We start from the raw sequence: 27,544 nt of genomic DNA on the forward strand, positions 1-27,544 counted from the left end.
GGGTAGCCCCCGATCCGGGACCGGATCTAGTAGGGGGCAGACTTTCTCTCTTCGCTCAGGCTTGGGCAAGAGATGTTCAGGACTCCTGGGCTTTAGAAATAGTAACCCAGGGGTATCTTCCTCAGAGTCCCATCCTTCAAGATGGAGACCATTTGGACTATTTTGCCAATGATCCAGGAGGGTCAATATATGACCACCGTTAACTTAAAGGATTTGTATCTACACATTCCTATCCACAAAGATCATCACAAGTTCCTCAGGTTCGCCTTTCTGGACAAGCATTACCAGTTTGTGGCTCTTCTCTTCGGGTTAGCCACAGCTCCCAGAATTTTCACAAAGGTGCTAGGGTCCCTTCTGGCACTTCTAAGGTCACGGGGCATAGCAGTGGCGCCTTATCTGGACGATATCTTAATTCAGGCGTTGACTTACCAACTTGCCAAGTCTCACATGGACATCGTGTTGGCTTTTCTAAGATCTCATGGGTGGAAGGTGAACGTAAAAAAGAGTTCACTTATCCCTCTCACAAGAGTTCCATTCCTGGGAACTCTGATAGATTCGGTGGACATGAAGATTTTTCTGACGGAGGTCAGGAAATCAAAGATTTTAACCACCTGCCGAGCTCTTCATTCCATTCCTCGGCCATCAGTGGCTCAGTGTATGGAAGTTATCGGACTAATGGTAGTGGCAATGGACATAGTTCCGTTTGCTCGCTTGCATCTCATACCACTGCAACTATGCATGCTCAAACAGTGGATTGGGGATTATGCAGATTTATCTCCTCAGATAAATCTGGATCAAGAGACCAGAGACTCTCTTCTTTGGTGGTTGTCACAGGATCATCTGTCCCAGGGAATGTGTTTCCGCAGGCCAGTGTGGATCATAGTGACGACGGACGCCAGCCTATTGGGCTGGGTTGCAGTCTGGAATTCCCTGAAAGCACAGGGTTTGTGGACTCAGGAGGAGGCTCTCCTCCCGATAAATATTCTAGAACTGAGAGCAATTTTTAACGCGCTTCAGGCGTGGCCTCAGCTGGCTTCGGCCAGATTCATAAGATTCCAGTCGGACAATATCACGACTAGCATATATCAATCATCAAGGGGGAACAAATAGTTCTCTAGCGATGATAGAGGTTACCAAAATAATTTGATGGGCAGAGACTCACTCGTGCCATCTATCAGCAATCTATATCCCAGGAGTGGAGAACTGGGACCCGGATTTTCTAAGTCCTCAGACTTTTCATCCGGGGGAGTGGGAACTCCATCCGGAGGTGTTTGCACAATTGATTCATCAATGGGGCACACCAAAATTGGATCTGATGGCGTCTCGTCAGAACGCCAAACTTCCTTGTTACGGGTCCAGGTCATGGGATCCTCAGGCAGTACTGATAGATGCTCTAGCAGTACCCTGGTCGTTTAACCTGGCTTATGTGTTTCCACCATTTCCTCTCCTTCCGCATTTGATTGCCAGAATCAAACAGGAGAGAGCTTCGGTGATTTTGATAGCACATGCGTGGCCACGCAGGACTTGGTATGCAGACCTGGTGGACATGTCATCTCCTCCACCATGGACTCTGCCACTAAGACAGGACCTTCTGATCCAAGGTCCGTTCCAGCATCCAAATCTAGTTTCTCTGCGGCTGACTGCTTGGAGATTGAACGCTTGATTTTATCCAAGCGGGGGTTCTCTGAGTCGGTCATAGATACCTTGATTCAGGCTCGAAAGCCTGTCACCAGGAAAATGTATCATAAGATATAGCGTAAATATCTTTATTGGTGCGAATCCAAAGGCTACTCATGGAGTAAGATCAGGATTCCTAGGATTTTGTCTTTTCTCCAAGAAGGATTGGAGAAGGGGCTATCAGCTAGTTCCTTAAAGGGACAGATATCTGCTTTATCAATTCTACTGCACAAGCGTCTGGCAGATGTTCCAGACGTTCAGTCGTTCTGTCAGGCTTTAGTTAGAATCAAGCCTGTGTTTAAACCTGTTGCTCCGCCATGGAGTTTGAATTTAGTTTTTAAAGTTCTTCAAGGGGTTCCGTTTGAACCCATGCATTCCATAGATATTAAGCTTCTATCTTGGAAAGTTCTGTTTTTAGTTGCTATCTCTTCGGCTCGAAGAGTTTCTGAGCTATCGGCATTGCAATGTGACTCGCCTTATCTTGTTTTCCATGCTGATAAGGTGGTTTTGCGTACCAAACCTTGATTCCTTCCTAAGGTTGTTACTAATAGGAATATCAATCAGGAAATTGTTGTTCCTTCTCTGTATCCTAATCCTTCCTCTAAGAAGGAGCGTTTGTTGCACAACTTGGACGTGGTTCGTACTTTGAAGTTTTGCTTGCAAGTGACCAAAGATTTTCGTCAAACATCTTCTTTGTTTGTTGTCTATTTTGGATAACGTAGAGGTCAAAAAGCTACGGCTACCTCTCTTTCTTTTTGGCTGAAAAGCATCATCCGTTTGGCATACGAGACTGCTGGACAGCAGCCTCCTGAAAGAATTGCAGCTCACTCTACTAGAGCAGTGGCCTCCACATGGGCTTTTAAAAATGATGCTTCTGTTGAACAGATTTGTAAGGCTGCGACTTGGTCTTCGCTTCATACCTTTTCCAAATTTTACAAATTTGATACCTTTGCTTCTTTGGAGGCTATATTTGGGAGAAAAGTTCTTCAAGCAGTGGTGCCTTCTGTTTAACCATCTGTCTTGTCCCTCCCGTTCATCCGTGTCCTGTAGCTTTGGTATTGTATCCCACAAGTAAAGGATGAATCCGTGGACTCGTCTTACCTTTATAGAAGAAAACTAAATTTATACTTACCTGATAAATTGATTTATTTTATGGTAAGACAAGTCCATGGCCTGCCCTGTCATTTTAAGACAGATTGTATTTTTTTATTTAAACTCAGTCACCTCTGCACCTTGTAGTTTCTCCTTTTTCTTCCTGTACCTTCGGTCACATGACTGGGGTGTGGAGCTAAGGGAGGAGCTATATAGACAGCTCTGCTGTGGTGCCCTTTGCCACTTCCTGTAGGGAAGGATGATATCCCACAAGTAAAGGATTAATCCGTGTACTCGTCTTACCATAGAAGAAATCAATTTATCAGGTAAGCATAAATTTAGTTTTTCGCTCCTTTCGTAACTTTAAAGGGCTGAAGTCTTCCTTCTCTTTTTCCAAGCCAAGACCTCTTGGAGGTCCAGTCAGCCTTGGAATAAGGGGAAACAAAACAAGAAGCCTTCCGCTGACTCTAAATCAGCATGAATGGTCCGCCCCAATCCAATTTTGGATCAAGTGGGGGGCAGGCTTTCCTTTTTTCGACAGACTTGGATACGTAATGTCCCAGATCAGTGGGCTGTGGACATAGTATCCCAGGGTTACAAAAGAGGATTCAAGTCTTTCCCTCCAAGGGGCAGATTTCTCCTGTCAAGACTATCCTCAAACCAGGTAAAGGGGGAGGCCTTCTTAAATTGCATAGAGGACCTATCCTCCCTGGAAGTTAATTGTACCAGTCCCTCTAGAGGAACAAGGTCAAGGATTCTATTCAAATCTATTTGTGGTTCCCAAAAAGGAGGGAACTTTCCGTCCCATCCTAAACCTAAAGTGCCACTACAAATTCCTCAGGGTTCTGTCCTTCAAGATGGAAACTATTCATTCCATTCTTCGATTGGTTCAGGAAGGTCAGTTCATGACGACCATAGACCTGAAGGACTCATATTTACACTTTCCCATTCACAGGAATAATCACCAGTTTCTAAGGGTTGCCAAGCTTTTCCAGTTTGTTGCACTTCAGTTTGGTCTTGCCACGGCTCCCAGAATTTTCACAAATGTTCTGGGGGCTCTATTGGCAGTGATCAGATCCCAGGGAATTACTGTGGCACCTTATCTAGACAACATTTTGGTTCAGGCGTCATCTTTTCAACTAGCAAAATCTCATACAGAGATGTTGTTGTCTTTTCAACGTTTTCACAGGTGGAAAGTGAAGATGTAAAAGAGTTCTCTAGTTCCAGCTACAAGGGTGTGTTTCCTAGGGACAATTATAGATTCTCTGCCCATGAAGATTTTCTTGACAGACGTCAGAAAGTCCAAGCTTCTTGCCTTTCTCTCCAGTTAGCTTTTCGTCCATCAGTGGCTCAATGCATGGAGGTGATTGTTCTGATGGTGGCTTCCATGGACATCATTCCTTTTGCTCTGTTCCATATTCGACTCCTGCAGCTTTGCATGCTCAGTCAATGGAACGGAGACCATTCAGATTTATCATAGAGGATAGATCTGGATCCCCTAACAAGAAGCTCCCTCTCGTGGTGGATTTCACAGGTACATCTGTCTCGGGGGACTTGCTTCCTGAGGCCTTCCTGGGTGTTTGTGACTACGGACGCCAGCCTGTTAGGCTGGGGAGCTGTTTGGGGTTCTCTTAAAGCGCAGGGCCTGTGGTCTCGGGAAGAGTCTTCTCTTCCTATAAACATCTTCCATGCCTTGACAGCTTGGCCTCAATTATCTTTAGTCTGGTTTATCAGATTTCAGTTGGACAACATCACCTCAGTGGCTTACATCAACCACCAAGGAGGAACTCAGATTTCCTTGGCCATGGAGGTGACTCACATTTTGCATTGGGCAGAAGCTCACGATTGTCTACTATCTGCCATCCACATTCCAGGAGTGGACAATTGGGAGACTGATTTTCTGAGCAGACAGAGTTTTTATCCCGGGGAGTGGGCTCTCCATCCAGAAGGGTTCTCAAGGATAACCCTCAGATGGAGGGTTCCAGAGTTGGATCTGATGTTCTCTCGTCAAAACGCCAAGCTTCCAAAGTAGGGATCAAGATCAAGAGATCCTCAGGCAGCTCTGATAGATGCTCTGGCGGTTCCTTGGAATTTTGGTCTAGCATACCTGTTTCCTCCGTTTGTTCTCCTTCCACGGGTCATTGCTCGTATCAAACAGGAGAGAGCTTCTGTGATTCTCATAGCTCCTGCCTGGCCTTGCAGTATCTGGTTTGCGGATCTGGTGAAGATGTCATCTCTTCCACCTTGGAGGTTACCTCTGAGGAAGGACCTTCTGGTTCAGGGTCCATTCCTCCATCCAAATCTTGATTCTCTGAAGCTGACTGCTTGGAGATTGAATGCCTTGTCCTGTCTAGACGCGGTTTTTCTGAATCGGTCATTGATACTATGCTTCAGGCTAGTAAACCTGTTACTCGCAGGATTTACCATAAGGTATGGCGTGAATACCTTTTTTGGTGCAAATCTAAGGGTTTCTCCTGGAGCCGGGTGAGGACTCCCAGAATGTTATCCTTTCTTCAGGATTTTCAGTATATGGCTGGGTTATAATACAATATATTTAATAATTATTCTTTAAAATAAACCCCCAATTAAAATGCATATAACAAACAATAAAATAGACACATTGAATTATATTCATAGAAAACCAGATATGAATCAAACCATACATGTTTAAACTGTTATAATATGCTATGCAAAGATCATAAAATTACCTTATTCACAATAGTCTCTCAAATCAGAGTTGCATTTAAAAATCACAATGAGATACCAGGGTAGGGTTCACTAACTTTAACAGTGCTTATTTAAATAATAGAACAATATACTTTAACAGTCAATTTCTATGCCAAGTTATCTGAGATGAAATAGTCTTATTAGCTACAATTAAGGCAAGTTCTAAAATAATATATATATATGTTTGCAAAGATAAATTTTACACCAGAGAGATTTACTTACAGTAATAGGTCTGATTTAGAAATATGCAATACAAAGGACCTTTGTTTGGTAAATAAATTATTTAGCAATAGGGAATAGTTAAGACTACACAGGACTGTGAAACACAAGTTTAAAATACAAATTGTCCTTTTAAAATTACTAACTGCAATTCAGTTATAGTTACCAACAACCTTTTTCTAAAATATTAAAGATAAACAATAGTCATACATTACAAACATGAGACAATTTTAGTATTCCAATCTTTTTCAAGTATGTTCAGATCACCTCATATGAAGAAAGTTATTTGCACAGATCAAGAAGTTAGTCTCAATCCCTTGCCTTAGTGATTGTGTCCCCAAGTATGCAGCCAGTTATCAATCACCAGTGTAAGCATTCAGCTTTTCTTATATCTAATCATTGGTGATCTGTTTTTGGTTACGCCCATGATGCTTGTCTTTTTGGATTGGCCCTTGGGATGCTTGGCATTGATTGGTCATCTGGGAGCCGCCTCCCTGATTGGCTCTTCATGTGTTCTAATAGACAATTTATTTGGTTGTCATACTATTTCTAATCCCCTAGGGGGCAGCAGACTATAAATAGTCTTACCATTCATCCCTGCCACACTCCAAATACCTCCTTACATTGTTATTATTTAAACTACCATAACTTTTTGCATTAATAAATTTCTCTTGTCAACATCTATATTTCATTTAGCATAACAGAAAATGTATAATTTGACACCAAACACCAGTATTTTATCAATTTCTATGTTAAAATAGAAAATATCCACATATACAGTATCTGTGTTTATGACTACTATTCATTGGAAATCTTGTCTGAAAAACAAAGAAACAGATATTATTTTGAAATTAGTCTAACATTTATACATTTATTATATAGATACTTATTTAGAGATCTCATCTCCACATCACTTCTTCCTGTAATTTTCGCTAGATTTCTGAAAGACAGAGAAAAATGTGTTTATCTGGAAATCAATGGGTCAGTATTTGTATATACCAATCTAGTTATTTCTTTCATGTAATTGGCAAGAGTCCATGAGCTAGTGACATATGGGAAATACAATACTACCAGGAGGGGCAAAGTTTCCCAAACCTCAAAATGCCTATAAATACACCCTCACCACACCCACAATTCAGTTTTACAAACTTTGCCTCCTATGGAGGTGGTGAAGTAAGTTTGTGCTAAGATTTCTACGTTGATATGCGCTTCTCAGCATTGTTGAAGCCCGATTCCTCTCAGAGTACAGCGAATGTCAGAGGGACGTGAAGGGAGTACCACTTATTGAATACGATGATTTCCCTAACGGGGGTCTATTTCATAGGTTCTCTGTTATCGGTCGTAGAGATTCATCTCCTACCTCCCTTTTCAGATTGACCATATACTCTCAATTTACCATTACCTCTACTGATAACTGTTTCAGTACTGGTTTGGCTATCTTCTATATGTGGATGGGTGTCTTTTGGTAAGTATGTTTTTTATTTCTTAAGACACCTCAGCTATGGTTTGGCACTTTATGCATTTATATAAAGTTCTAAATATATGTATTGTACTTATATTTGCCATGAGTCAGGTTCATGGATTTCCTTCTGCAGACTGTCAGTTTCATATTTGGGGAATATAAACATCTTTTAAATATGAAATTTATTTCTTACCTGGGGTTTAATCTTTTTTTCAATTGACTACTTCTTACAAATTGCGGGCGGTATTAGGCCCGCGGGTGCGACAAATGTTAAACTTTATTGCGTCATTCTTGGCGCAAAAAAATTTTCGCCGCGGAAAAGTACGTCTATGACGCAAGTTCGTCACTTCCGGCATCATACTTGACGCCGAGACCTTTCACACTGTTGCGTCATTAGTGACGCAAGTGTGTTATTTCCGGTTATTTTTTGGCGCCAAAAAAGTTTAGTTACGTTGTGCGTCATACTTGGCGCCAAACTTTTTTATTATTTCAATACCCCATTGATGTTTGCCTCTTGCTTTTTTCTATCAGAGGGCTATGCTATTTGCATTTTTTTTCCCATTCCTGAAACTGTCATATAAGGAAATGGATAATTTTGCTTTATATGTTGTTTTTTATCTTACATTTTGCAAGATGTCTCAACATGATCCTGCCTCAGAAGCTTCTACTGGAACATTGCTGCGTGACATCGGTTCAACCAAAGCTAAGTGCATTTGTTGTAAAATTGTAGAAATTATCTCGCCGAATGTCATTTGTAATAGTTATCATGATAAACTTTTACATGCAGATAGTGTATCCATTAGTAATAGTACATTGCCAGTTGCAGTTCCTTCAACTTCTAATGTGCATGATATACCTGTAAATTTTAAAGAATTTGTTTCTGATTCTATTCTGAAGGCTTTGTCTGCATTTCCACCTTCAAATAAATGTAAAAGGTCTTTTAAAACTTCTCATTTAGTTGATGAATTTTCAAATGACCAACAACATAATAATTTATCCTTTTCTGATGAGGATCTATCCGATTCAGAAGATCCTTCCTCAGACATTGACACTAACAAATCTACTTATTTATTTAAAATTGAGTATATGCGTTCTTTATTAAAAGAAGTGTTAATTACTTTGGATATTGAGGTAACCAGTCCTCTTGACGTTCAGTCTAATAAACGTTTAAATGCTGTTTTTTAAACCTCCTGTGGTTTCTCCAGGGGTTTTTCCTATTGCTGAGGCTATTTCTGATATGATTTCTAAAGGAATGGAATAAGCCAGATACTTCTTTTTTTCCTTCTTCAAGGTTTAAAAAAATTGTATCCTTTACCAGCAAAATCTATAGAGTTTTGGGAAAAGATCCCCAGAATTGATGGGGCTATTTCTACTCTTGCTAAACGTACCACTATTCCTATGGAAGATAGTACTTCCTTTAAGGATCCTTTAGATAGGAAGCTTGTATCTTATCTAAGGAAGGCCTATTTATATTCAGGTCATCTTCTTAGACCGGCAAATTCTTTGGCTGATGTTGCGGCTGCATCAACTTTCTGGTTGGAGAATTTAGCACAACAGGAATTGGATTCTGACTTATTTAGCATTATTCGCTTACTGCAATATGCTAATCATTTTATTTATGATACTATTTTTTTATATTATCAAAATTTGTTAGATCCATGTCTTTCGCTATTTTAGCTAGAAGAGCTTTGTGGCTTAAATCCTGGAATGCTGATATGACATCTAATTCTAAGATTACTATCTCTTTCTTTCCAAGGTAATAATTTATTTGGGTTGGATTCTATTATTTCAACTGTTACTGGGGGAAAGGGAGTTTTTCTGCCTCAGGATAAAAAAACCTAAGGGTAAATCTAAGGCTTCTAACTGTTTTCGTTCCTTTCCTCAGAATAAGGAACAAAAATTCAATCCTTCCCCCAAGGAATCTGCCTCCAATTGGAAGCCTTCCTCAAATTGGAATAAATCCAAGCCTTTTAGGAAACCAAGTCAGCCCCTAAGTCCGCATGAAGGTGCGGCCCTCATTCCAGTTCAGCTGGTAGGGGGCAGATTAAGGTTTTTCGAGGATATTTGGATAAAATCTGTTCAAAATCAATGGATTCAGAGCATTGTCTCTCAAGGGTATCGAATAGGATTCAGAGTAAGACCTTCTGTGAGAAGTTTTTTTCTCTCACGTATCCCAGTAAAATCCAGTAAAAGCTCAGGCTTTCCTGAAGTGTGTTTCAGACCTGGAGTCTTCAGGGGTAATCATGCCAGTTCCTCTTCTGGAACAAGGTTTGGGGTTTTATTCAAATCTATTCTTTGTCCCAAAGAAGGAAAATTTATTCAGACCAGTTCTGGATCTGAAAATTTTGAATCGTTTCAAGATGGTGACTATAAGGACTATTCTGCCTTTTGTTCAGCAAGGACATTATATGTCCACAATAGACTTGCAGGATGCATACCCTCATATTCCGATTCATCCAGAACATTATCAGTTTTCTAGACAAACATTACCAATTTGTTGCTCTTCCATTTGGCATAACAACAGCTCCAAGAATCTTTTTTAAGGTTCTGGGTGCCCTGCTATCTGTAATCAGAGAACAGGGTATTGCAGTGTTTCCTTATTGGACGATATCTTGGTACTAGCTCAGTCTTTACGTTCTGCAGAATCTCACACAAATCAACTAGTGTTGTTTCTTCGGAAACATGGTTAGAGGATCAATTTACCAAAGAGTTTGATTCCTCATACAAGGGTTACCTTTTTAGGCTTCCAGATAGAGACAGAGACATGGACACTGAATCTAACAGACAAGAGACGTTTAAAATTGGTTGCAGCCTGCCGGCACCTTCAGTCTCAGTCATTCCCTACAGTGGCTATGTGCATGGAAGTTTTAGGTCTCATGACTGCAGCATCGGATGCGATCCCCTTTGCTCGTTTTCACATGAGACCTCTTCAGCTTTGTATGCTGAATCTATGGTGCAGGGATTATACAAAGATATCACAATTAATATCCTTAAATCTCAATGTACGACACTCTCTGACATGGTGGATAGATCACCATTGTTTAGTTCAAGGGGCTTCTTTTGTTCGGCCAACCTGGACTGTGATCACAACAGATGTGAGTCTCTCAGGTTGGGGAGCTGTTTGGGAATCTCTGACAGCACAAGGGGTTTGGAAATCTCAAGAGGCGAGATTACCATTAAATATTTTAAAACTCCGTGCAATTCTCAGAGCTCTTCGTTTGTGGCCTCTGTTAAAGAGAGAACCGTTCATTTGTTTTCAGACAGACAATATCACAACAGTGGCATATGTCAATCATCAGGGTGGGACTCACAGTCCCCAAGCTATAAAAGAAGTATCTCAAATACTTGTTTGGGCGGAATCCAGCTCCTGTCTAATCTCTGCGGTGCATATTCCAGGTGTAGACAATTGGGAAGCGGATTATATCAGCCGCCAGACTTTACATCCAGGGGAGTGGTCCCTCCATCCAGATGTGTTTTCTCAGTTTGTTCAGATGTGGGGTCTTGCAGAGCTAGATCTCATGGCCTCTCATCTAAACAAGAAACTTCCCAGATACCTGTCCAGGTCCAGGGATGTTCAGGCGGAAGCAGTGGATGCGCTGACACTTCTTTGGCGTTATCATCCTGCTTACATCTTCCCGCCTCTAGTTCTCCTTCCAAGAGTGATTTCCAAAATCATCATGGAACAATAATTTGTGTTGCTGGTGGCGCCAGCATGGCCACACAGGTTTTGGTATGCGTGTCTGGTTCGGATGTCCAGTTGCCCGCCTTGGCCACTTTCGTTACGGCCAGACCTACTATCTCAAGGTCCGTTTTTCCATCAGGATCTCAAATCATTAAATTGAACACTTGGTTCTAAGTAATAGAGGTTTTTCTGACTCAGTGATTAATACTATGTTAGAAGCTCGTAAATCTGTCTCTAGAAAGATTTATTATAGAGTTTGGAAGACTTACATTTGATGGTGTTCTTCTCATAAATTTTCTTGGCATTCTTTTAGAATTCCTAGAATTTTTACAGTTTCTTCAGGATGGTTTGTATAAGGTTTTGTCTGCAAGTTCCTTTAAAGGACAAATCTCTGCTCTTTCTGTTTTATTTCACAGAAAGATTGCTATACTTCCTGATATACAGTGTTTTGTACAGGCTTTAGTTCGTATTAAGCCTGTCATTTAATCAATTTCTCCTCATTGGAGTCTTAATTTGGTTCTGAAGGCTTTACAGGCTCCTCTATTTGAGCCTATGCTTTCTTTGGGCATTAAACTACTTTCTTGTAAAGTGTTGTTCCTTTTGGCCATCTCTTCTGCTAGACGAGTTTCTGAGCTATCTGCTCTTTCTTGTGAATCTCCTTTTCTGATTTTTCATCAGGATAAGGCGGTTTTGCGGACTTCTTTTGAATTTTTTCCTAAGGTTGTGAATTCTAACAACATTAGTAGAGAAATTGTTGTCCCTTCCTTGTCTCCTAATCCTAAGAATCCTTTGGAAAGATCCTTACATTCTTTGGATGTGGTGAGAGTTTTTGATTCTTCAAGCTTATTTGGAGTCGGGTCAAGCCCCGCCTCATAGAATTACAGCTCATTCTACTATATCAGTCTCCACTTTGTGGGCTTTTAAGAATGAAGCTTCAGTTGATCAGATTTGCAAAGCAGCAACTTGGTCCTCTTTGCATACATTTACTAAATTCTACCGTTTTGATGTATTTGCTTCTTCGGAAGCAGTTTTTGGTAGAAAAGTTCTTCAGGCAGCTGTTTCAGTTTGATTCTTCTGCTTTTGATTTAAGTTTTTTTCTTTCAAATGGAAATAAACTTATTTTTTTGGATTGTGGACTAATTTTTTCAGCGGTATATGGCTGTTTTTATTTTATTCCCTCCCTCTCTAGTGACTCTTGAGTGGAAGACTCCACATCTTGGGTATTGATATCCCATATGTCACTAGCTCATGGACTCTTGCCAATTACATGAAAGAAAACATAATTTATGTAAGAACTTACCTGATAAATTCATTTCTTTCATATTGGCAAGAGTCCATGAGGCCCACCCTTTTTATGGTGGTTATGATTTTTTGTATAAAGCACAATTATTTCCAAATTTCATTTGTTGATGCTTTCTACTCCTTTCTTTATCACCCCACTTGGCTATTCGTTAAACTGAATTGTGGGCGTGGTGAGGGGTGTATTTATAGGCATTTTGAGGTTTGGGAATCTTTGCCCCTCCTGGTAGGATTGTATATCCCATATGTCACTAGCTCATGGACTCTTGCCAATTTGAAAGAAATGAATTTATCAGGTAAGTTCTTACATAAATTATGTTTTATTCAATGCAGCAAATATTTATTTAATATAATATGTCCCAGATCAATACATATATACATATATGTGTAATTTGAGTATTTTAAAAAGATTTGAAAATTATAGGCAAATCAGTTATATGACTTTTTAAGTATACATTCTGCTATTTAAAATCTAAGTTTTTACCAGTCTGGAAAGTGGGATATCTTGTGTATTGTAATTCAGCAGGCACAATTTAGCACATACGTGACACTTAGTCATTTCTTCAGCTAAAAATTTGGTCTTCGAATCTCATTAAGCCTCAAAGAAAAATCCCAGACACCACGTCTCTATTAACCCAGGGGTTCCTGTGATCTTAGGTAATGAGACAGATGCTCTATTTGAAATAACTTGCCTTTTCTCTAATTGAAACAAAGAGAGGGGGTTTGTTTTCACACAGTTTTTCAAATAAAATGAGTTCTTGGTCTTATCATAAATCTATGTGTAGATACATATACATATACATATATATATATATATATATATATATATATATATATATTATTTAATGATACTCGGATATCCTGACAGAATGGCCTGGAGAAAGGCTTGTCAGTACTCCGATGGGTCAGATTTCTGCACTGTCTATTTTTTTGCACAAACGTCTGGCAGATTTACCAGATGTTCAAGCTTTTGTTCAGGCCCTGGTCAGAATCAGGCCTGTGTTTAAACCTGTTGCTCCTCCTTGGAGCCTTAACCTAGTTCTTAAAGTTTTGCAGCAAGCTCCGTTTGAGCCGATGCATGTTGTTGATATAAAATTGTTATCTTGGAAGGTTTTGTTTCTCCTTCAAACAACACTCTCCACACGCATGTCTTGCTAACTGTCGAAGTTTGTCTGTTTCTGTAGAGGCTAAAGTGATTAGTGGAACGGATTGGTGAAAGAGGTGGGCTATTAAGCACCATATGTCCCCTGTTGAGCACTTCTCTTATGTATTTTAGTCAACTTTCCATGCAAAGCCAACCATTTCAAATTGGAGTTCAATGTATTATCAAGGCATAGCCTCTAAAGGGAGTATCTGTTCCAAAGGAGCCCACCAGCTGCAGAGTATAAAATGTATGAGAAATTGCATTTTTAGCTTTATTTGAGTATATGAATTAGCTGGTTTTGTGCTTTTAAACCACAGCCTATTACAATGGGTTGAGCTTCCAGCTAATATCAGATCTCATTATGTTATAACATTTATGTACACACACTTGCTTCCTTATCTTATATTGGTCTGGAAAACCAAAGCTCAAAACATCATTGGAAAATTAACATTTTATTACTTAAACTATCCTGTACCCCACTGAGAGTGTAATTTCTTCTGCCAGCTGTGTTTACATAGGCTTATTAATAGTGTAGACTCCAGTACAGAAACTTTCAGTATATGTGGGGATACCACAGGCTAAATCAGCTATTTCAAATGCCGAAATAGGGGTAAAGGAGCTACTTGTAAACCGTTAAAACACTCCAGCAGGTAAAATGGAAAATTGGGAACAATTTAAAGGGGAGAAAAAAAAAATTCTCACCATTAAATGGACTTTCTAAAGATACCATTATTTCTCCAACATAGGTGTGTCCGGTCCACGGCGTCATCCTTACTTGTGGGATATTCTCTTCCCCAACAGGAAATGGCAAAGAGCCCAGCAAAGCTGGTCACATGATCCCTCCTAGGCTCCGCCTACCCCAGTCATTCTCTTTGCCGTTGTACAGGCAACATCTCCACGGAGATGGCTTAGAGTTTTTTAGTGTTTAACTGTAGTTTTTTCATTATTCAATCAAGAGTTTGTTATTTTCAAATAGTGCTGGTACGTACTATTTACTCAGAAACAGAAAAGAGATGAAGAATTCTGTTTGTATGAGGAAAATGATTTTAGCAACCGTAACTAAAATCCATGGCTGTTCCACACAGGACTGTTGAGAGCAATTAACTTCAGTTGGGGGAACAGTTTGCAGTCTCTTGCTGCTTGAGGTATGACACATTCTAACAAGACGATGTAATGCTGGAAGCTGTCATTTTCCCTATGGGATCCGGTAAGCCATGTTTATTACGATTGTAAATAAGGGCTTCACAAGGGCTTATTTAAACTGTAGACTTTTTTTGGGCTAAATCGATTGATATTAACACTTATTTAGCCTTGAGGAATCATTTATTCTGGGTATTTTGATTTAATAATATCGGCAGGCACTGTTTTAGACACCTTATTCTTTAGGGGCTTTCCCAAAGCATAGGCAGAGTCTCATTTTCGCGCCGGTGTTGCGCACTTGTTTTTGAGAGGCATGGCATGCAGTCGCATGTGAGAGGAGCTCTGATACTTATAAAAGACTTCTGAAGGCGTCATTTGGTATCGTATTCCCCTTTGGGTTTGGTTGGGTCTCAGCAAAGCAGATACCAGGGACTGTAAAGGGGTTTAAAGCTTAAAACGGCTCCGGTTCCGTTATTTTAAGGGTTAAAGCTTCCAAAATTGGTGTGCAATATTTTCAAGGCTTTAAGACGCTGTGGTGAAAATTTGGTGAATTTTGAACAATTCCTTCATGTTTTTTCGCAATTGCAGTAATAAAGTGTGTTCAGTTTAAAATTTAAAGTGACAGTAACGGTTTTATTTTAAAACGTTTTTTGTACTTTCTGATCAAGTTTATGCCTGTTTAACATGTCTGAACTACCAGATAGACTGTGTTCTGAATGTGGGGAAGCCAGAATTCCTATTCATTTAAATAAATGTGATTTATGTGATAATGACAATGATGCCCAAGATGATTCCTCAAGTGAGGGGAGTAAGCATGGTACTGCATCATTCCCTCCTTCGTCTACACGAGTCTTGCCCACTCAGGAGGCCCCTAGTACATCTAGCGCGCCAATTCTCCTTACTATGCAACAATTAACGGCTGTAATGGATAATTCTGTCAAAAACATTTTAGCCAAAATGAACCCTTGTCAGCGTAAGCGTGGCTGCTCTGTTTTAGTTACTGAAGAGCATGACGACGCTGATATTAATATCTCTGAAGGGCCCCTAACCCAATCTGAGGGGGCCAGGGAGGTTTTGTCTGAGGGAGAAATTACTGATTTAGGGAACATTTCTCAGCAGGCTGAATCTGATGTGATTACATTTAAATTTAAATTGGAACATCTCCGCATTTTGCTTAAGGAGGTATTATCCACTCTGGATGATTGTGAAAATTTAGTCATCCCAGAGAAACTATGTAAAATGGACAAGTTCCTAGAGGTGCCGGGGCTCCCAGAAGCTTTTCCTATACCCAAGCGGGTGGCGGACATTGTTAATAAAGAATGGGAAAGGCCCGGTATTCCTTTCGTCCCTCCCCCCATATTTAAAAAATTGTTTCCTATGGTCGACCCCAGAAAGGACTTATGGCAGTCAGTCCCCAAGGTCGAGGGAGCGGTTTCTACTTTAAACAAACGCACCACTATTCCCATAGAGGATAGTTGTGCTTTCAAAGATCCTATGGATAAAAAATTAGAAGGTTTGCTTAAAAAGATGTTTGTTCAGCAGGGTTACCTTCTACAACCCATTTCATGCATTGTCCCCGTCACTACAGCCGCATATTTCTGGTTTGATGAACTGCTTAAGGTGCTCGATAGTGACTCTCCTCCTTATGAGGAGATTATGGACAGAATCAATGCTCTCAAATTGGCTAATTCTTTCACTCTAGACGCCTCTTTGCAATTGGCTAAGTTAGCGGCTAAGAACTCTGGGTTTGCTATTGTGGCGCGCAGAGCGCTTTGGTTGAAATCTTGGTCGGCTGATGCGTCTTCCAAGAACAAGCTACTAAACATTCCTTTCAAGGGGAAAACGCTGTTTGGTCCTGACTTGAAAGAGATTATCTCTGATATCACTGGGGGTAAGGGCCACGCCCTTCCTCAGGATCGGCCCTTCAAGGCAAAAAATAGACCTAATTTTCGTCCCTTTCGTAAAAACGGACCAGCCCAAGGTGTTACGTCCTCTAAGCAAGAGGGTAATACTTCTCAGGCCAAGCCAGCTTGGAGACCAATGCAAGGCTGGAACAAGGGAAAGCAGGCCAAGAAGCCTGCCACTGTTACCAAGACAGCATGAAATATTGGCCCCCGATCCGGGACCGGATCTGGTGGGGGGCAGACTCTCTCTCTTCGCTCAGGCTTGGGCAAGAGATGTTCTGGATCCTTGGGCGCTAGAAATAGTCTCCCAGGGTTATCTTCTGGAATTCAAGGGACTTCCCCCAAGGGGGAGGTTCCACAAGTCGCAGTTGTCTTCAGACCACATAAAAAGACAGGCGTTCTTACATTGTGTAGAAGACCTGTTAAAAATGGGAGTGATTCATCCTGTTCCATTAAGAGAACAAGGGATGGGGTTCTACTCCAATCTGTTCATAGTTCCCAAAAAAGAGGGAACGTTCAGACCAATCCTAGATCTCAAGATCTTAAACAAATTTCTCAAGGTCCCATCGTTCAAGATGGAAACCATTCGAACTATCCTTCCTTCCATCCAGGAAGGTCAATTTATGACCACGGTGGATTTAAAGGATGCGTATCTACATATTCCTATCCACAAGGAACATCATCGGTTCCTAAGGTTTGCATTCCTGGACAAACATTACCAGTTCGTGGCGCTTCCTTTCGGATTAGCCACTGCTCCAAGGATTTTCACAAAGGTACTAGGGTCCCTTCTAGCGGTGCTAAGACCAAGGGGCATTGCAGTAGTACCTTACCTGGACGACATTCTGATTCAAGCGTCGTCCCTTCCTCAAGCAAAGGCTCACACGGACATTGTCCTGGCCTTTCTCAGATCTCACGGCTGGAAAGTGAACGTGGAAAAGAGTTCTCTATCCCCGTCAACAAGGGTTCCCTTCTTGGGAACAATTATAGACTCCTTAGAAATGAGGATCTTTCTAACAGAGGCCAGAAAAACAAAGCTTCTGGACTCTTGTCGGATACTTCATTCCGTTCCTCTTCCTTCCATAGCTCAGTGCATGGAAGTGATCGGGTTGATGGTGGCGGCGATGGACATAGTTCCTTTTGCGCGCATTCATCTAAGACCATTACAACTGTGCATGCTCAGTCAGTGGAATGGGGACTATACAGACTTGTCTCCGAAGATACAAGTAAATCAGAGGACCAGAGACTCACTCCGTTGGTGGCTGTCCCTGGACAATCTGTCTCAAGGGATGATGTTCCACAGACCAGAGTGGGTCATTGTCACGACCGACGCCAGTCTGATAGGCTGGGGCGCGGTCTGGGGATCCCTGAAAGCTCAGGGTCTTTGGTCTCGGGAAGAATCTCTTCTACCGATAAATATTCTGGAACTGAGAGCGATATTCAATGCGCTCCAGGCCTGGCCCCAGCTTGCGAGGACCAGGTTCATACGGTTTCAATCAGACAACATGACGACTGTTGCGTACATCAACCATCAGGGGGGAACAAGGAGTTCCCTAGCGATGGAAGAAGTAACCAAAATTATTCTTTGGGCGGAGTCTCACTCCTGCCACCTGTCTGCTATCCACATCCCAGGAGTGGAAAATTGGGAAGCGGATTTTCTGAGTCGTCAGACATTGCATCCGGGGGAGTGGGAACTCCATCCGGAAATCTTTGCCCAAGTCACTCACCTGTGGGGCATTCCAGACATGGATCTGATGGCCTCTCGTCAGAACTTCAAAGTTCCTTGCTACGGGGCCAGATCCAGGGATCCCAAGGCGGCTCTAGTGGATGCACTAGTAGCACCTTGGACCTTCAAACTAGCTTATGTGTTCCCGCCATTTCCTCTCATCCCCAGGCTGATAGCCAGGATCAAGCAGGAGAGGGCGTCGGTGATCTTGATAGCTCCTGCGTGGCCACGCAGGACTTGGTATGCAGATCTGGTGAATATGTCATCGGCTCCACCTTGGAAGCTACCTTTGAGACGAGACCTTCTTGTTCAGGGTCCGTTCGAACATCCGAATCTGGTTTCACTCCAGCTGACTGCTTGGAGATTGAACGCTTGATTTTATCGAAGCGAGGATTCTCAGATTCTGTGATCGATACTCTTGTTCAGGCCAGAAAGCCTGTGACTAGAAAGATTTACCACAAAATTTGGAAAAAATATATCTGTTGGTGTGAATCTAAAGGATTCCCTTGGGACAAGGTTAAGATTCCTAGGATTCTATCCTTCCTTCAAGAAGGATTGGAAAAAGGATTATCTGCAAGTTCCCTGAAGGGACAGATTTCTGCCTTGTCGGTATTACTTCACAAAAAGCTGGCAGCTGTGCCAGATGTTCAAGCCTTTGTTCAGGCTCTGGTTAGAATCAAGCCTGTTTACAAACCTTTGACTCCTCCTTGGAGTCTCAATTTAGTTCTTTCAGTTCTTCAGGGGGTTCCGTTTGAACCCTTACATTCCGTTGGTATTAAGTTATTATCTTGGAAAGTTTTGTTTTTAGTTGCGATTTCTTCTGCTAGAAGAGTCTCAGAATTATCTGCTCTGCAGTGTTCTCCTCCTTATCTGGTGTTCCATGCAGATAAGGTGGTTTTACGTACTAAACCTGGTTTTCTTCCAAAAGTTGTTTCTAACAAAAACATTAACCAGGAGATTATCGTACCTTCTCTGTGTCCAAAACCAGTTTCAAAGAAGGAACGTTTGTTGCACAATTTGGATGTTGTTCGCGCTCTAAAATTCTATTTAGATGCTACAAAGGATTTTAGACAAACATCTTCCTTGTTTGTTGTTTATTCAGGTAAAAGGAGAGGTCAAAAAGCAACTTCTACCTCTCTCTCTTTTTGGATTAAAAGCATCATCAGATTGGCTTACGAGACTGCCGGACGGCAGCCTCCCGAAAGAATCACAGCTCATTCCACTAGGGCTGTGGCTTCCACATGGGCCTTCAAGAACGAGGCTTCTGTTGATCAGATATGTAGGGCAGCGACTTGGTCTTCACTGCACACTTTTACCAAATTTTACAAGTTTGATACTTTTGCTTCTTCTGAGGCTATTTTTGGGAGAAAGGTTTTGCAAGCCGTGGTGCCTTCCATTTAGGTGACCTGATTTGCTCCCTCCCTTCATCCGTGTCCTAAAGCTTTGGTATTGGTTCCCACAAGTAAGGATGACGCCGTGGACCGGACACACCTATGTTGGAGAAAACAGAATTTATGTTTACCTGATAAATTTCTTTCTCCAACGGTGTGTCCGGTCCACGGCCCGCCCTGGTTTTTTTAATCAGGTCTGATATTTTATTTTCTTTAACTACAGTCACCACGGTACCATATGGTTTCTCCTATGCAAATATTCCTCCTTAACGTCGGTCGAATGACTGGGGTAGGCGGAGCCTAGGAGGGATCATGTGACCAGCTTTGCTGGGCTCTTTGCCATTTCCTGTTGGGGAAGAGAATATCCCACAAGTAAGGATGACGCCGTGGACCGGACACACCGTTGGAGAAAGAAATTTATCAGGTAAACATAAATTCTGTTTTTCATCATATCATATATAATTTACTATAAAAAAATTACAAAATATGATAATTTTTTTTTTATTTTAAAAAACACACTTTTTCTAACTTTGACACCCCAAAATCTTTTACGCATCTACAACCACCAAAAAACTCCCAAGCTAAATAGTTTCTAAATTTTGTCCTGAGTTTAGAAATACCCAATGTTTACATGTTCTTTGCTTTTTTTGCAAGTTGTAACACGCAAAATTTTTGGGGAATCCTTGAATAGCCCTTTACATGTATATATATTTTTTAGTACACGACCCAAAGTATTGAGCTAGGCCCATTTTGTTATATTTCATGCCACAATTTCACCGCCAAATGCGATCAAATAAAAAAAATAATTGTTTAACATTTTCACAATTTTAGTTTTCTCATTGAAATTATTTACAACCAGCTTGTGCAATTATGGCACAAATGGTTGTAAATGCTTCTCTGGGATCCCCTTTCAGAAATAGCATACATATGGCTTTGTTATTGCTTTTTGGTAATTAGAAGGCCGCTAAATTCCGCTGTGCACCACACCTGTATTATACCCACAGTGAAGGGGTTAATTAGGTAGCTTGTAGGTTTAATTTTAGCTTTAGTGTAGAGATCAGCCTCCCACCTGATACATCCCACCCCTGATCCCTGCCTGACCCCTCTCAAACAGCTCTCTTCCCTCCCCCACCCCTCAATGGTGACCGCCATCTTAAGTACTGGCAGAAAGTCTGCCAGTATCATTTTTTTTTATATATAAACCTCCCTGAAACACCCCCCCCCCCCCCCAACAGCTACCTATTAGCCGCCATCTTAGGTACTGGCAGCAGTCTGCCCGTACCCAGTTTGCTCTAAATTATTAACATTTAAAAAAAAAAAAATCTGTAGTGTAGCTGCCCCTCCTCATTATCATACCTCTCCCAGATCTCTTTTCCAGAAACGGATCCCACATAGGATCCCCCACCTCCCTCCTTCCCCCACCTCCCTCCTTCCCACTGACTGAAATGATGTAACGTGGCCTATTGGTCCCACTTGCTCCCGCCCCCCTTAATGCCCCCTTCAGAAATCTCCCGCCTCCTCCAGCGATGGAGCCTTTTATGGACAATCACTAAAAATGAAAAGGATCAGTAAGAAGAGACCCTTTTAATATGATTAAAGGAGAGTGATAATTTCTGTCCTATTTCCCTTTTAGGATAGTTACTGTATCATTGGTGAGAATAATCTATGGGTATAAACCAAGATATAGAATTTTTTGTATTTAGTTTTTAGTTTAAATTTATGAATTTACAGAGTGAGGTAGATTTTACAAAAACTGCCCAATTTTATCCTTTCTTATTAATGGAAAATCTCTGTATTTGACTGTTTTCTGCAGCTAAAAAAATTAAATCTTATAGTTTACCATTTTGGTAAATAGCTCATTTACTTTTTGTCCCTTTTACTCAGTTCTCCAGAGTAACAATATTTGATTATCTGCAGTTCATGAAGTATGTATGATTTGCACTCATTTTGAACCTTTACACTTCCTCTCTTACGCAGAACATTTAAAAAAGCGTCTGGAGGACTACATGGTTAATTTCCCAAAGGTGAGAATAGTCCGTACTAAGAAGAGAGAAGGCCTGATTCGTACTCGTATGTTGGGAGCCTCAGTATCTATAGGAGATGTTATCACTTTCTTAGATTCACACTGTGAAGCTAATGTGAACTGGCTTCCACCATTATTGGGTAAGTAGAGAGCCTAGATCTGACCGACTCATGTATATCCACTGACAGCAATAATCTTGAATCTATGCAAGGTATAACTACACATCCATTACTGTTTAGCCATTAACATTTGCAAGAGATCAAAACATTTTCATCTTATTCTGCATAAAGGCTTTTCTCTTGTTAAGTGTGTTCAGTCCACGGGTCATCCATTACTTATGGGATATATTCTCCTTCCCAACAGGAAGTTGCAAGAGGATCACCCAAGCAGAGCTGCTATATAGCTCCTCCCCTCACATGTCATACCCAGTCATTCTCTTGCAACCCTCAACAAAGAAGGAGGTCGCGAGAGGAGCTGGAGTTTTTACTTAAAGGGACACTGTACCCAAAAAATTTCTTTCGCGATTCAGATAGAGCATGAAATTTTAAGCAACTTTCTAATTTACTCCTATTATCAAATTTTCTTCATTCTCTTGGTATCTTTATTTGAAATGCAAGAATGTAAGTTTAGATGCTGGCCCATTTTTGGTGAACAACCTGGGTTGTCCTTTCTGATTGGTGGATAAATCCATCCACCAATAAAAAAGTGCTGTCCAGAGTACTGAAACCAAAAAAAAGCTTAGATGCCTTCTTTTTCAAATAATGATAGCAAGAGAACGAAGAAAATTTGATAATAGGAGTAAATTAGAAAGTTGCTTAAAATTGCATGCTCTTTCTGAATTAGAAAAGAAAAAATTTGGGTACAGTGTCCCTTTAATTATTCTTCAATCAAAAGTTTGTTATTTTAAATGGCACCGGAGTGTGCTGTTTTTCTATCTCAGGCAGTATTTGGAAGAAGAAACTGCCTGCGTTTTCTATGATCTTAGCAGGCGTAACTAAGATCCACTGGCTGTTCTCGACATTCTGAGGAGTGGGGTAACTTCAGAAAATGGGAATAGCATGCAGGGTCTCCCGCAAATGAGGTATGTGCAGTACAATATTTTCTGGGAATGGAATTGACTAAGAAAACACTGCTGTTACCCGTATGATGTAAGTACATCCTTAAATGCAGTAGTAGTGACTGGTATCAGGCTGATAAATTTATGCACAGTAGAGTTATTTTCTAGGGACTAGAATTTGACTGAAAAAATACTGTTAATACTGATATAATGTGTGAGCCTTAACTGCAGTAGAAGCGACTGGTAGCAGGCTTAGTAATAACTTTACACAGCATCTGAAATGTTGTTTTTTAAAACGTTTACTGGCATGTTAATCGTTTTGTGAGGTACTTTGGTGATAAATCTTTTGGGGCATGATTTTTTCCACACGGCTAACATATATTTCTGCATAGAAACCGTTATATCAGGTCTCCCACTGTTGTAATAGGAGTGGGAGGGACCTTTTTTAGCGCCTTGTTGCGCAGTTAAAATTCTAGCACAGTCTTCCTGCTTCTTCCTCTTTGATCCAGGACGTCTCCAGAGAGCTCAGGGATCTTCAAAATTCGTTTTTGAGGGAGGTAATCAGTCACAGCAGACCTGTGACAGTGTGTTTGACTGTGATAAAAGCGTTAAATCTTAATTTGATATCCGTTTTGGGTACTGAGGGGTTAATCATCCTTTTGCTAATGGGTGCAATCCTCTGCTAATTAATACATTTAAAGAATTGTTGACTATAACTGAACTAGTTAGTTCTTTGTTATTCAATTGTGTTATTTAAAAAAAAGCGCTGCAGCGTTTTTTATATTGCTTGTAAACTTATTGAAGTAATTTCCAAGCTTGCTAGCTTCATTGCTAGTCTGTTTAAACATGTCTGATACAGAGGAATCTGCTTGTTCATTATGTTTAAAAGCCGATGTGGAGCCCAATAGAAATATGTGTACCAATTGTATTGATATTACTTTGAATAAAAGTCAATCTGTACCGATAAAGAAATTATCACCAGACAACGAGGGGGAAGTTATGCCGTCTAACTCTCCTCACGTGTCAGTACCTTCGTCTCCCGATCGGGAGGTGCGTAAGATTGAGGCGCCAAGTACATCAAGGCCCTTACAAATCACTTTACATGATATGGCGAATGTTATGAAAGAAGTATTATACAATATGCCCGAGTTAAGAGGCAAGCGCGACAGCTCTGGGTTAAGGACAGAGCGCGCAGATGACACGAGAGCCATGTCTGATACTGCGTCACAATTTGCAGAACATGAGGACGGAGAGCTTCATTCTGTGGGTGACGGTTCTGATTCGGGGAGACCGGATTCAGAAATTTAAAATTTTAAATTTAAGCTTGAGAACCTCCGCGTGTTGCTAGGGGAGGTGTTAGCGGCTCTGAATGATTGTGACACGGTGGCAATCCCAGAGAAATTATGTAGGCTGGATAAATACTATGCGGTGCCGGTGTGTACTGACATTTTTCCTATACCAAAGAGGCTTACAGAGATTATTAGCAAGGAGTGGGATAGACCCGGTGTGCCTTTTTCCCCTCCTCCGATATTTAGAAAAATGTTCCCTATAGACGCCACCACACGAGACTTATGGCAGACGGTCCCTAAGGTGGAGGGAGCAGTTTCTACTTTAGCCAAGCGTACCACTATCCCGGTGGAGGATAGCTGTGCTTTCTCAGATCCAATGGATAAAAAATTAGAGGGTTACCTTAAGAAAATGTTTGTTCAACAAGGTTTTATATTACAGCCTCTTGCATGCATTGCGCCTGTCACTGCTACAGCGGCATTCTGGTTTGAGTCTCTGGAAGAGCCGATTCGCACAGCACCATTGGATGAATCTTTGAGCAAGATTAGAACCCTTAAGCTGGCTAATGCATTTGTTTCGGATGCCATAGTGCATTTAACCAAACTTACGGCTAAGAATTCCGGATTCGCCATACAGGCGCGCAGAGCGCTATGGCTTAAATCCTGGTCAGCAGATGTAACTTCTAAGTCTAAACTACTAAACATTCCTTTCAAAGGGCAGACCTTATTCGGGCCCGGCTTGAAGGAAATTATTGCTGACATTACTGGAGGTAAGGGCCACACCCTTCCTCAGGACAGGGCCAAATCAAAGGCCAAACAGTCTAATTTTCGTGCCTTTCGTAATTTCAAGGCAGGAGCAGCATCAACTTCCTCCTCTCCAAAACAGGAAGGAACTACTGCTCGTTACAGACAGGGTTGGAAAGGCAACCAGTCATGGAACAAGGGCAAGCAGGCCAGAAAGCCTACTTCCGCCCCTAAGACAGCATGAAGACAGGGCCCCCTTTCCGGAGACGGATCTAGTGGGGGGCAGACTTTCTCTCTTCGCCCAGGCTTGGGCAAGAGATGTACAGGATCCCTGGACGTTGGAGATTATATCTCAGGGATACCTTCTGGATTTCAAAACTTCTCCTCCACAAGGGAGGTTTCATCTGTCAAGGTTATCAACAAACCTAGTAAAGAAAGAGGCATTTCTACAATGTGTACAAGACCTCTTAGTGATGGGAGTGATCCACCCAGTTCCGCGAACGGAACAGGGGCAAGGGTTTTATTCAAATCTGTTTGTGGTTCCTAAGAAAGAGGGAACTTTCAGACCAATCTTAGACTTAAAGATCTTAAACAAATTCCTAAGGGTTCCGTCGTTCAAGATGGAAACCATTCGGACCATCCTACCCATGATCCAAGAGGGTCAATATATGACCACAGTGCTAGGATGCCTACCTTCACATACCGATTCACAAAGATCATTATCGGTACCTAAGGTTTGCCTTTCTAGACAGGCATTACCAGTTTGTAGCTCTTCCCTTCGGGTTAGCTACGGCCCCGAGAATTTTTACAAAGGTTCTGGGCTCACTTCTGGCGGTACTAAGACCACAAGGCATAGCGGTGGCTCCGTACCTAGACGACATTCTGATACAAGCGTCAAGTTTTCAGAATGCAAAGTCTCATACAGAGATAGTTCTAGCATTTCTGAGGTCGCATGGGTGGAAAGTGAACGTGGAGAAGAGTTCTCTGTTACCACTCACAAGGGTCCCTTTTCTAGGGACTCTTATAGATTCTGTAGAGATGAAGATTTACCTGACGGAGTCCAGGTTATCAAAGATTCTCAATGCTTGCCGTGTCCTTCACTCCATTCCAAGCCCATCAGTAGCTCAGTGCATGGAAGTAATCGGCTTAATGGTCGCGGCAATGGACATAGTGCCATTTGCGCGCCTACATCTCAGACCGCTGCAACTATGCATGCTAAGTCAATGGAACGGGGATTACTCAGATCTGTCCCCTTTGCTAAATCTGGACCAGGAGACCAGAGATTCTCTTCTCTGGTGGTTGTCACGGGTTCATCTGTCCAAAGGAATGACTTTTCGCAGACCAGATTGGACGATTGTAACAACAGATGCCAGCCTACTAGGCTGGGGAGCAGTCTGGAACTCCCTGAAGGCTGTGTACTCAGGAGGAGAGACTCCTCCCGATAAAAATTCTAGAATTAAGAGCAATATTCAATGCTCTTCTAACTTGGCCTCAGTTAGCAACACTGAGGTTCATCAGATTTCAGTCGGACAACATCACGACTGTGGCTTACATCAATCATCAAGGGGGAACCAGGAGTTCCCTAGCGATGTTGGAAGTCTCAAAGATAATTCGCTGGGCAGAGTCTCACTCTTGCCACCTGTCAGCGATCTACATCACAGGCGTGGAGAACTGGGAGGCGGATTTTCTAAGTCGACAGACCTTTCATCCGGGGGAGTGGGAACTTCACCCGGAGGTATTTGCTCAACTGATTCGTCGTTGGGGCAAACCGGATCTGGATCTCATGGCATCTCGCCAGAACGCCAAGCTTCCTTGTTACGGATCCAGGTCCAGGGATGCACTAGCAGCCCCTTGGGTTTTCAACATAGCTTATGTGTTTCCACCTTTTCCGTTGCTACCTCGACTGATTGCCAGGATCAAACAGGAGAGAGCATCGGTTATTCTGATAGCGCCTGCGTGGCCACGCAGGACCTGGTATGCAGACCTAGTGGACATGTCGTCCTGTCCACCATGGTCTCTACCCCTGAGGCAGGACCTTCTAATCCAGGGTCCTTTCAACCATCCAAACTTAATTTCTCTGAGGCTGACTGCTTGGAAATTGAACGCTTGATTCTATCAAAGCGTGGGTTTTCGGATTCGGTTATTGATACATTAATACAGGCTCGGAAACCTGTTACCAGAAAAATTTACCACAAGATATGGCGTAAATATTTATATTGGTGTGAATCCAAGAGTTACTCATGGAGTAAGGTTAGGATTCCTAGGATATTGTCTTTTCTACAAGAGGGTTTAGAAAAGGGCTTATCCGCTAGTTCGCTAAAGGGACAGATTTCTGCTCTGTCTATTCTTTTACACAAGCGTCTGGCAGAGAATCCAGACGTCCAGGCTTTTTGTCAGGCTTTGGCTAGGATTAAGCCTGTGTTTAAAACTGTTGCTCCTCCGTGGAGCTTAAACTTGGTTCTTAAAGTTCTTCAGGGTGTTCCGTTTGAACCCCTTCATTCCATTGATATTAAGCTTTTATCTTGGAAAGTTCTGTTTTTGATGGCTATTTCCTCGGCTCGAAGAGTCTCTGAGTTATCTGCCTTACATTGTGATTCTCCTTATCTGATCTTTCATTCAGACAAGGTAGTCCTGCGTACTAAACCTGGGTTTTTACCTAAGGTTGTTTCTAACAGGAATATCAATCAAGAGATTGTTGTTCCATCGTTATGTCCTAATCCTTCTTCAAAGAAGGAACGTCTTTTGCATAATCTAGACGTGGTCCGTGCCCTGAAGTTCTACTTACAGGCAACTAAAGATTTTCGACAAACTTCTTCTCTGTTTGTCGTTTACTCTGGACAGAGGAGAGGTCAAAAGGCTTCGGCTACCTCTCTCTCTTTTTGGCTTCGTAGCATAATACGCTTAGCCTATGAGACTGCTGGACAGCAGCCTCCTGAAAGAATTACAGCTCATTCCACTAGAGCTGTGGCTTCCA

General features: G+C 41.7%; 1 protein-coding gene across 1 annotated transcript in view; it reads left to right on the forward strand.

Moving 5' to 3' along the window:
* The window catches only part of GALNT10 (polypeptide N-acetylgalactosaminyltransferase 10), a 402,787-nt gene that overhangs the window by 275,796 nt on the left and 99,447 nt on the right, over positions 1-27,544 (forward strand). The window contains exon 5 of the mRNA XM_053718701.1: positions 21,438-21,623. Within this exon, the coding sequence (XP_053574676.1) occupies positions 21,438-21,623 (186 nt within the window). The remainder of the gene's footprint in view (positions 1-21,437; positions 21,624-27,544) is intronic.

This window comes from Bombina bombina, chromosome 6 (genome assembly GCF_027579735.1).
Source record: "Bombina bombina isolate aBomBom1 chromosome 6, aBomBom1.pri, whole genome shotgun sequence".
Classification (NCBI taxonomy): domain Eukaryota; kingdom Metazoa; phylum Chordata; class Amphibia; order Anura; family Bombinatoridae; genus Bombina; species Bombina bombina.